Source organism: Typopeltis vanoorti, chromosome 16 (assembly GCF_054136105.1).
Source record: "Typopeltis vanoorti isolate ZY-2024b chromosome 16, IOZ_Tvanoo_1.0, whole genome shotgun sequence".
Lineage (NCBI taxonomy): Eukaryota > Metazoa > Arthropoda > Arachnida > Uropygi > Thelyphonidae > Typopeltis > Typopeltis vanoorti.
Window position 1 is genome coordinate 60,972,481 of NC_143564.1, and position 12,119 is coordinate 60,984,599.

The window sequence follows — 12,119 nt, forward strand, 5'->3', positions numbered from 1 at the left end:
AAAATGATGGTAACCAGTGGCATGCCCAGGGTTCTGTGCTTAGGCCCTTGCTGTTTAACTTGTTTATAAATGATATATCATGTGGACTGACTAAGAATCTTCAGCTGTTTGCTGATGGTGCAAAGTTGGGGAGAATTATAAGTAGCACTGCTGATGTTAATTCCTTTCAGAAAGATTTGAATAGAGTTTTGACTTGGACAAAGGAGTGGAGTTGTAGTTTCAATATTAATAAGTGTAAGGTGTTGCATTTTGGAGTGCAGAAATGTAAGGCATTATACTATATTGATGGTGCTGTACTGCAGGAAGTGGATGAGATTCGAGATTTGTCTAAAGAGCATATTGCAAGTTTTGCAAAGGCTGCACATTGTTGTAGTGATGCTATGATAAGAAGTATACTCTAACAATAAGGGATAAGGAAGTGGTTGTGCCACTGTATAAAGCACTGGTCAGACCACATTTGGACTATTGTGCTCAAATTTGGTCACCTATTTTCAGTTTGATGTGGAAACATTGGAGAGGGTTCAGAGATGAGTGACTAAGACAATATTAGGACTTTGGAATGCTGGCTATGGAGAGAGGTTTTAGAAATGTGGATTGCAGAGTTTGTTGGATAGGAGGGAAAAAGGTGATATGATAAAGGCATTTAAGTTAGTTAGAGGATTTTATCAGATTAATCCAGAGAGGATTATAAAAAGAGTAAGGGACGAGAGGGGAAAAATCAGAGGCAATCCCTGGAAGTTAAGTAAGAGTGTGATGAAGAGAGGTGTGAGGAGTAGATTTTTTACATGGAGAATTGTCAGTACATTATCAGAATGTGCTGTTAATGCAAGGAGTATTAAGCATTTTAAGATTCAGTATGATAAATATGTTGTCAGTTGAATGAACTTCCCACGATGAATCTTTTTTATACTTGGAGGAAACATTTGAAGAAAAAAGTTATCACTTCATTCCCATTAAAGCCTAGGTTATGAAAGCGATATATAGATAATATTTTCTTAATCTGGAGTTATGGACCTGATTCTTAAACTATCTCAACAATCAACACCCAAAAATACAATTCACTTTGGAATAAGTTGATGGCCCTCTCCCATTCCTAGATATCAGATGCACTTGTGTATCTGAAAAATTGAAAATCTCCATTTATAAAAAACCCACTCACACACCAATAGATATCTTTATGCACAATTTCATCATTATCTGCTTCAAAAACTTGGCATTATCTCTACATTAGGTAAATGTGCTCTTCTGCAAACAAAGGATATCAACAAAAAAGCTCGTTTCTTCTTACAACCTTTTAGTAAAATGGTTATTTTAAACAGATAGAAAGCTACTATTTAATCCATCTCCTCACCATACTAAACATAGGGGATGATGTAAAAGGCTATAATATCTCTACCATATATCAGCTCCATTTCTCCTAAGTTAGCTAAAGTTCTCAAGATATTTAAAATCTGGACTTCTTTCACTCCTCTGTCTAAGCTCTGTTCCTTACTCAGAACACCTAAACAAAAACATAACAGCTTAAAATATCCCAGCATTTACCATCTTTGGTGCAACTACAACATGCCCTATTTTGGTCAGACTGAAAAATCCAGTGAATTATGAATGGAAGAGCATGTGAGAGACATCACATATGTCAGAACTAGAGCTAGCGCACGGTCTAATTACATTATTAAATCTACTGACCCTAATGATAAAAATTCTATCACTCATCCAGTCATCTGGAACAAATCAGAGAATATCTTTAGATGCTATGTGAACTTAAGAGAAGAATTGTGGAATCTAAGGAAATCATCCTCAATCCATCACATCTGAACACTAACCTCTATAATAACTGCTATAATCTTTCTGATTGTCACTGTGCTGCTATCCAACTTTGGTATTCATGAGATCATGACTGCGTCTTCCAAAAAGACAAAACTAGTTGTGCAATTTATTTAAATTAAAAATAGTATTTCTATTTTTCTCTCTCAGCTTCCAGTCATTTAATCTGCTTCAAATATGTCTCTCAGCCAAGTAAATCTGTAATATCATATATATCTATATATTTGTTTTGTTTTTAGTTCTTATCTCAAACAAACACTGCAGTTTGAGTCTATCTGAAAAAAATATCAAATATAAATGTCATTTGAAATTTTGTTTAAATATATTCAGACTGAAAAATCCACTGATTAATCTATGGATTAGATTTAATCCATAGATTTTTCAATGGATTAAATTGAAAAATTTAAGTATTATGATAATCATATCAGAAGACTTAAAGCTCAAACTAAAATTAAAATAATTCTTGCTCATACTGATGCAACTTGAAGAAACTGTCAAACTATATTTAAGAGACATCTGCAGTTTTTATTTTTAATTATGATCATCCTCACAGATCTTAAGTGCCCATAACAAGCATGAAATTCTTGATTTGATAAAGGGAATGACATATTCCCTTCATCACTTGCATCAATGCCATTTTTGTAATTACTAAGTTTCTCCTTAATCATATTCATCTGGTTTATCTGTGTTATCTAGTGGTATGTTATCTGACCCCTCTTTCATAGAAGAATCCTTAGCAACATCTGCAACAATTTCTTCCTCTGTCAGCAGCTGAAGTTCAGGGTATCTATCTAGTTCAAGCCAATCTTGAACATTTTCTTGTGTGGTTTTGATCTATTCAACTGGCCTAAGCACAATCAGAAAGTCAGTGGCATCATCTATGCCTTGCAAGTTTTTTTTTAGCATGTTCCTCCATGCACTAGCCCAGTTAAAAACAGCCATAGAAAACTTGATATACTGATAATTAATCTAACATTTTGACATTTTCCAACATTTTTTTCTATTGTGTCATCTTGTTCATCCAACACAACCATCACATAACACATGATGGGATAATTTTGCAGACCAATGATCCACTGACTGTATTAAGAAAGCTGTATCAAGCATATTATTTTGCCATCCTTGCTGAACAGATTATCTGGATATGTTAGGGCACTATCAAGAATCAGATGTGCCCTAAACTGGTCATTTGAAATTTTAACACTTCTGTCAGATACCTCCTGACTACAGGAGCAATGAATATACTTGTGAAATCAGTCCTTTGTAATCTCCTGTGTGAACCCATTTTGTGAGTTGAAGTAGACAATATGCAATATTATGTGCATCTTTGCTTCTTTAGCCCCGCCTATTCCAACAGACTTTAAGCAATGGGTCCCATTAGCATTAGAACAAAAAAAAATTATATATTTAAGAATAATGAATTGATTCATCTGTTGTATGATTATATCATTAAAATTTTTTCTAAATAGGTCAATACTTTCAACATCACCACTTAGGTGCTTCAACCACATCTTTATCTATATCTTTATCTAAATTGCCACAACCCCTGAACAACAAATAAAACTGCAGAATTCAAAATATTTTACAAACCTTTCTACTACTGCTTAAGCTCAATGCCATCTACACCAACACCATTAATTTTTTTTTATTTGACTCTTGCCCATGAAAGACTGTAAATCTATAATATAGTAGTACCACGGGTGGACTAAGAATTTTTTATTATTATTTTTTTTAAATAGTTTTATATACAAAAATATTTTTGTACTAGCATTCCCAATGATGTAAGTCCGACAACTTATGAAACTTGTAGGATTATAATTGCTTATTTTTTTTATTAAACACTTTATTTACAATATAATGTGGTCTCAATACCAAAAACTTCTCACAGAATTACTAAACCACAGCAATTTACATTTTCATTTATTTTTATATTTTTTTAAAATAATCTGTAAACTTTACTTTAGAGACCAAACATGGAATTTTTTCAAGTCATGCCAGGTCTCCAGTTGTTGTGGTCTTGCACCAGAGACAATGAAATTCATCTCTTACCTAAAGATAATCACATATATAAATGCCTACAGCCAAATGCAAATCCATAACCTGTAGGTTGGACAGTGGACACACCGACTCAGCTAACCAGGCCAGCATTGTTGCATATATCACTTATATACTGCTTCTTCAAACACCCTTTTCAGCCTCTTTTATGTCTACCTATTTGATACATTGCTTTTATTACTTCCCAGATAGCATATCCGCTCTCCAGTGAAGAAGCTGTGAGTTCGAATCTCACCAAGGACAAGGATATTTGTAATTGTCCTACTAACTGTTTACCATATGCACTGCTGTAACCTGTATGCTGGCATAGTATGACCTCTGATGTCTCTGTACCATAAAAATCTAATAAAATAAAAAAAACTTTATTGATTTTTTTTGTTTAACATCTCACACTATCTGTGGGCTTATGCCAAATTCTTCAGCAATTTTTCTGTCAAAAACACCTCTTCAAGTTGTTCTTTCAATCTGTCACTTAAAATAACATGCTTTTCTTTTCTTTCATCACTTTTCAACTGTTCAGGATCCACAATAATAATAGTGGCTCATAGGATTACTTTGTTATCGAAGAACACACTAAAAAACAAAGATAAGGAAGTTATCATTTCCTCTTTATAAGGCTTTGATACAGTCACATCTGAATACTGAGCACAGACCTGGTCTTGGAGATGAGGAAGTGGCAAAGAGGATCCAGAGGAGAGTGGCTAAGGTGGTGAGTGGTCTGTAGAATGCTCTCTATAACAACAGACTGCAGGGTTTGTTTGGGTTGCAGAAGTTGACTGATAAGTGGAAAAGAGGAGATTTGATAGAAACATTTAAGTTACTAAAAGGGTTTTATAGGATTGATACAAAGTAAATATTTCAGCACCTATCTAAAGTGAGCAGAACAAAGGGGATCATGCATGGAAAACAAATATGATAAGCAAGGGATGTTACATTATATTTTTTGCTTGGAGAGTGGTCAATGAGCAGAACTGGTTGCCAGAGTCTATTATGACTGCTTTATCAAGGAATGCATACAAGGAGACATACAATAGATACTGTAAGGATAGTGTAGGTCTCCTGTGATGAATATTTGGATTCCACAGAGGTTCCTTACAATAATAATAATTATTATTAAATTAAAATATTTTAACTTAAATAACAGAGCGTACTTGCACAACGACCACTCTGAACATTCATATGTCACAGAGCCAAGAACACCATCAGTGAGAATGCTAAGAGGAAAAGGTGTTGCATTATCAGAGGTTATAAAGTTAGACTTCCCAGCTTGTACAGTGAATTATATTGCTCCATCCATCCATCCACTGATCCAGATCAGCTATATCTAGGCTTGTGAAGATTTACTGTCATATTATGTCATAAAAATAATAATAAAACAATCCTTTGCATCATTAAAATAGTAATTCAAGGAGGATTTTGAAAACAAATACTTACTTCTACAAAATGTTGTCCAGACAAATGATTTCGAGGGTCCAACTCAAATATAAGTACATGATTTACTCCTGAAGCTCTCCAACCATATACATTTATTCCAATTAAAAAAATAAATAATATAACAAACAGAGGGCCTCTGTACAAACGAAAAACGATTCTCCAATCATCTGCAGTTTGTCTGAAAATAGCTAAAACAATAATATAAACTAAACACTGAGTTTAGCTCTATTAATATTTTTTTCTTTTATATAATCACTAAGATTACTATATTAATACTGGCAAGCCAGAATTTTTTCTTCATCTAAATATTATATACTCAATTCTTCTATTTCTATCTGTATAAACAAAAGGCTCTCAAACTGTAGGGGGAATTATTGGTAATTAAAGTAGTTTTTTTTTTTTTTGAACTAGTAAAAATTATACAATGACATTTAAGCAGTCTAAGATTTTCACTGCCTTAAAAATTAAATAAGTTTCAGCCCAATATTCTGCTGTGCCCAGAATATCATTTTTTGAATTTTAACTTATATAAGAAAATTATAAAATATCTTAAAAAATTACATAAGAGTTGAATATGAATTGCATGTGATTCATTTCAAATTAATATGTTAACTGAAATCTAAGATTTTCACTGCTTTGAAAAATGAAATAAGTTTCAGCTCAGTATTCTACTGTGCCCAGAAATGTCTTAAAAATTACCAGAGTTGAATATGAATTGTATGCACTCCACTTCAAATTAATATGTTCAATGCAATCAAAGAACAAACCGGATGTGTCATATATATATATATATATATATATATATATATATATATTGTGGTAGGGCCTCTACCACAATATGTATTATATTGTGGTAGAGGCCCTACTTCACTCTCTCTCATATATATCTTTTCTAGTATCCACACACACACACACCCATAGCCACACACCATTCTATTACAACTCATGCAATGGTACTATCCTACCCCTCTGTAGGAATTTTTCCCAATATAAGACATTCATTAAACACCAGGTCAATGGCAGGGTCAGCTCCTTAGCACATTCTCTTAAAACATGGTGAAATCTTATTTAGCTTCAGTGCCTTACTGATATCCACAGTGCTCAGTATTTGGAATACATCATCTTCATTCACTTCTAATTCTTTAACCCTCCCTTTCTCTTTAGGAACAAAACTGACTGCCTTTCCCAGAATGAAACATCCTAATAAAGTGATAATTTTTCCTCCTAGTGGCTGCATAGCAAAAGAACTCCTTGGATTGGTGCTAGTCTCCTCTCACATTCTAATTTTTTCTATCCTTACTATACTAGTTCCCTTCTTAGCTTGAGCCATAAATTCCTCATGCAAATATTTAATCCCTCTCTCCGTGTGTGTGTGTGTGTGTATATACATATATATATACATATCTCATCTCATCTCATCTTCCTTTTCCCTCTTTTACCTTGCGGTGTCAAGGGTTAATTAATCATCAGACCTTAAGCTGTTCACAGGATAAGGTGGTCAACCCTATGCCCCTGTGTATCCTATGTCCGTAATGTTGAGTTTTCAAGGCCGGTTTGCCTGCTTTGTGGGATGAAAAACCCCAAGATAAATGGGAAAAAACCCTGCTGTCCAAGACCTGGCTATGGCTATAATCGCAACCACGGCATCTATTTTGTTCGTCTGGTTGGCCGTAAATTTTTAGCAATCTTTTGTCTCAAGCTTAGTTCGCATAGCATATGATATCCAACGGTCCGAAATGTTTCTCATTGGTTAACATGTTTTTGAATATTAACGCACCACAACAGTTCATTTTCTTTCAACAATGAGAAATATTTCGGACCATCAGATATGGTATGCAATGCGAACTAAGCTTCACGCTTCAGTAGGTTATATCACAGGTATGTGATATAACCTAGTTTTGAACTGTTCATTTCGTATTCTTGCATTCTCGTATTAATTGTGAATATTGTATTTTTTAAATTAATAAAGTTATACCGTTTGTTACAAAATGCCCAAAAGAAAGTGTAATTTCAATGAAAAATTGAAGGATCTTTTTCACATTCTTATTACGAAAATTTTATTGCGTGAAAATCGAAATGAAAAATCTTTGTGAAGAAGGTTTAATAACTGAATCATCATTTAGAGACAACATCTCCAATTTCTACTTCAGTGTAATTCAATATATTCAAGAATGGACTCAAAATCAGTTTAGTGTATTTACTAAAATGGAATGGGCTTGCTTGAACACACCTATATCTTTAGAAAATTTAATGGAATGTGTCAAAGAAATTAAGACCATCTTACCAAATTTCAACTTAAATGAAGAGAACTTATTTGATGAGTACAGCCATGTTAAAATGTATGCAACTGAGTATAAAATTAATGAATGGAATAATGCCAGTTGTAAACTTGAGGATAGGTGGAAAGAAATCTTTGGTCATTTTAAAAAGGAACAAATTACTTACAGTGAAATAGCTTCAATTATAAGTTTTTGTTTGACCTTACCAGGATCAAATGCTTCTATTGAATGAATTTTTTCATTGATGAATTCGTTATGGACAAATGAAAGGAATCGCTTGCAACTGGACACAGTTAAATCTATCATACTCGTTAAAACCCATTACAGAAACATGTCATGTTCAGAGTTTATTGATATAGTATCAAAGAATCGACAACTCCTGCACAAAATCCGATCTTCAATCAAATATAATAATGATTCTGCAAGTAGCAGTAAAATGGGACAGGCAATCTCTCTTCCTCTCTTCCATATTCTGCCTCTTCCTGTACATTACAGACCAGCTGTAATGTACAAGAAGAGTCAGAATATGGAAGAGAGGAGGTATATATTAAAAATTAATTATAATTTTTTTTTTTTTTTTTTAATTTTTAAATTAAATAAAATAAATTAAATTTATTTATTTTCCATAAAATTTCAGATATTATGCATCTACACCAGGAATGGGCAACCTTTCCTAGTTCGGGGGCCAAATTGTCATTCTGTCTCCGAGTCAAGGGCCGGACCAAATTATTAAATAAAATCAATTAATATGAAATGAATTAAAACAAGTTGCTACTTCATATTTCATTTATTTATAATATAATGCTTTGGTATAAAGCTTGGAGAAAAGAGCAAAGCTAATAATAATGGCAAATATCTGTTGGATTTCTGCTCAGGACATGGACTGGTTATTACTAACACCATGTTCCTACATAAAAATGTGCACAAATTCACATGGGGAGAAGAGGCAAGGAATAAGAAAAGTCTCATTGACTGTGTTATTGTTGATAGTGATGTTTTCTCCCTGGTGCAGGACACCAGAATGTACAGAGGATTTGAAATTGGAAGTGATCACTATTTAGTCTTGAGCAGGATAAAATTGAATTTCATATTGAAAAGAATAACATGTAAGAAAGTTTTAAAGCGAATAAAAGTTGAGCAGCTGTCAGATATGAACTGTAGACTAAAATACACAAAGATTATTGAAGAAAAAATGAAAGAGTTTGAGAACAGGAATCAAACCTTGGAGATTCAGTGGCAAGCCTTGAAGAAAGCCCATGCCTCTCTAGCTGATTGACTCAGCTAGAGAGGCATGTGGTGAAGTTGTCTGCAAGGATAGAAAAATTAGAACTCCATGGTGGACACAGGAAGTTAAAGAGACAGTGAAGGAAAAGAAGAAAGCATATCAAAAGTTCCTGGCAAATAAGCCAACTTGTGCTCTTAGAGAATACAGAGACAAATGCAAGAATACTAAACACTGTATAAAACTAGCTAAACAAAAGTCATGGGAGGACTTTGGCAAGAATATATAAAATAAATATCAAGAAAGTGGTAAGATATTCTGGAGGTTGTTGAAGAAGCTTAGAAATAGAGGAAAGAGTGCTGTAAAAGGAGTTATAGTGATAAAGGTGACATGAAAACAGGAGAAAAAGATATCCTTGAAGTATGGAGTAATTACTTTGAAAAACTGCTAAATGAAACAAGCAGTGATGACAGCACAGTGGTAAAAAACACTGACCAGGCATGCAGTCAGGAAAACATATCCATACTTGAAGTAGAAAAAGCCATCAAAGGCTTAAATTGTGGAAAGGCAGCAGGAGTGGATGATATTCGACCAGAAATGCTGAAGTATGGTGGTATAAAATATGGTCTTACAGTGGCTGCACTGCATAGTTCAGAAGGCCTGGAAAGAGGGATGAATTTCCGATGATTGGAGTAGAGCTCTCATAGTACCCATGCATAAAAAGGGAAATAAAACTGAATGTGAGAATTACAGAGGTATTTCCCTACAAAGTGTTCCTGGAAAGATCTATGCAAGCATACTTGAGAAACGATTGAGAAGAATTGTGGAAGAAAAGCTGGGTGAAGAACAAGCTAGATTCAGGCCAAATAGAGGCTGTCAGGATCAGATCTTCACTTTACGACAAATAGTCGAGAAAGCATGGGAATACAACAAAGATCTGTATTTAAGTTTTGTCGATTTGGAAAAGGCATATGACAAGGTGCCAAGAGAGAAGCTATTCAATATGCTACAGCTATATGGTGTCATTGGGGCATTATATCAAGCATACTCAGTCTTTATTTGAGTAATAAGTCAGTGGTTAGAATTGAAGGAAGTACAGGAAGATGGTTCAGTGTTAAATCTGGTGTGAGACAAGGATGTACATTATCCCCTATGTTATTCATTATCTATATGGATCACATTATGAAGGAAAGTGGTATTAAACATGATATCAAAATTGGAGATGTTAATGTCAGTTCTTTGCTTTATGCAGATGATGTTATACTTCTAAATAAATCTGCTACAAGATTCCCTGACTAAATTGAATAACTGTTGTAATAGATATGGCATAAAGGTCAGCAATAAAAAGACAAAGACAATGAAAATAGACAGAATCATTGAAAATTTCAACTGTGTGAACAGAGAACCTGTGGAACAAGTAAAACATTTCAGCTACTTAGGCACGATTTTTACTGAAGATGGTAAATTCAATATAGAAATAGACAACAGAATCAGCAAAGCTGGTATGGTGGGAAGTCAATTGAATAAATTCATATGGAATAAGAGAGAAATTAGTCGGAACACTAAATTAGCTGTATACAAGACAGTATTCAAACCAGTTTTAACTTATGGATCTGAGAGCTGGGTCAGAAGCAAAACACTTGACCAAAGACTAGAGACCGCAGATATGAGAGTCCTGAGAAAGATTAGAGGTGTGAACAGATGGCATCAATGGCAATATCATATTAAAAATGAGGATATTAGGAAAGAACTTGACATTGTCAGCATCCAGGAATGCTTTAGCAGAGCTAATCTCAGATGGTATGGTCACTTAAATGGAATGGGAGAGAAAAGATTAGCAAAACAAGTGTTCTCTGCCAGGTTGGCAGGAAAATGACCAGAGGAAGACCAAGATATAGGTGGATTGATACGGTACAAAGTGCCTCAGACGATAGAAATATAAGATATGATAATGTTGGAGTCTTGACAAGTAACAGACTGATTTGGAGGAAAATTGTAGATAGGAAGTTAGTAATGATGTAATTTTTTCATGTAGTGCTATCATATCCTGTTCACCCCCTTGAGGGTACATGGCAGGAATTTGATGATGATGATGATGATGGTATAAAGCTCTACATAAATTTTATAATATAATGAATGACATAACAATATAATGTGAAGATTGGCCTTACACTTCACTATGAGACTATCAATATTGACGTTAATATTACCTAAGGATAATTGCATAGAATTTTCGAGGTTTTCTTCCGTTACTCTTGTCCGAATTTTTGATTTATTGTATTTCATCCTCGAAAAAAACTGTTCATACATATATGTGCTGCCGAGAAGACAAATGATTTTTCTTGAAAAGGTGCATAAATTTGTATATTTTTTTTCCACCAAATAAAATTTATAAAAATCTGTCAAAGCAATGTTGTTAAATTGTGATTTTAGCACTAAATCTGCCTGAAGCTCAATAAGTTCCATCTGTAAGTTTTCTGGCACATTATTTACATCAGCATCCATTGGACGAGCAAATATAGCAAATGTGGAGGCTTTGTTTTTGAAGTCGGCAAACCTTGTATCAAATTGCTCTATTAGTGCCTTCAGTTCATCTCCATAACAATTATAAGGGATATTTTTATGAGTTGTTAAAGTAGGAAAATGATAACAATTTTTAGCTCTTATCTGACTTTCCAACAATCTTAGTTTATTACAAAAAGCTTTGACATGTTCATGCAGTTCAGGAACCAATTGTCCTTGTTTTTGCAATTTAAGATTCAGTCTGTTTAGGTATCCGGTGACATCTACAAAGAATGCTAAATCACGCATCCATCTTCTTTTACTTGGTTAATTGTGTTTCCTTTTATGTTCATAAAATCTGCAATGTCTTGTCTCAGATCATAAAATCGTTTTAACATTTTACCTTTACTCAACCACCTCACTTCACAATAATACAACACATCTTCATAATTCGAAAATAGGTCTGCCAAATATTCCTTAAATTGGCGATGATTAAGTGCACGTGACTTAATAAAGTTAATACTGGCTACTACAACTTCCATAACATTTGCGAATTTAATCGATTTTGCACACAGATTTTGTTGGTGGATAATGCAGTGAAAATTTGTTAAATCTTCTGGATGGATCTGTAGTTCTATTGCTCTTTTATGAACTATTCCAATAAATCCCTTCTGTGCACCAACCATTGCAGGGGCTCTATCAGTGTATATGCCAGATAGTGAACTCCATTTAAGCCCAAATCTCTCGAAGACTGTGTTGACTGTTTCAAATATATCTTCACCGGTAGCTGTTCCTTTTAACGG

At 33.9% G+C, this 12,119-nt stretch overlaps 1 protein-coding gene across 1 annotated transcript in view; it reads right to left on the reverse strand.

Annotated features, from left to right (window-relative positions):
* LOC150098060 (solute carrier family 53 member 1-like) overlaps positions 1 to 12,119 on the reverse strand; it is a 235,703-nt gene that overhangs the window by 104,112 nt on the left and 119,472 nt on the right. Inside the window, exon 9 of the mRNA XM_090406669.1 lies at positions 5,314 to 5,501. Coding sequence (XP_090262795.1) covers positions 5,314 to 5,501 — 188 coding nt within the window. The remainder of the gene's footprint in view (positions 1 to 5,313; positions 5,502 to 12,119) is intronic.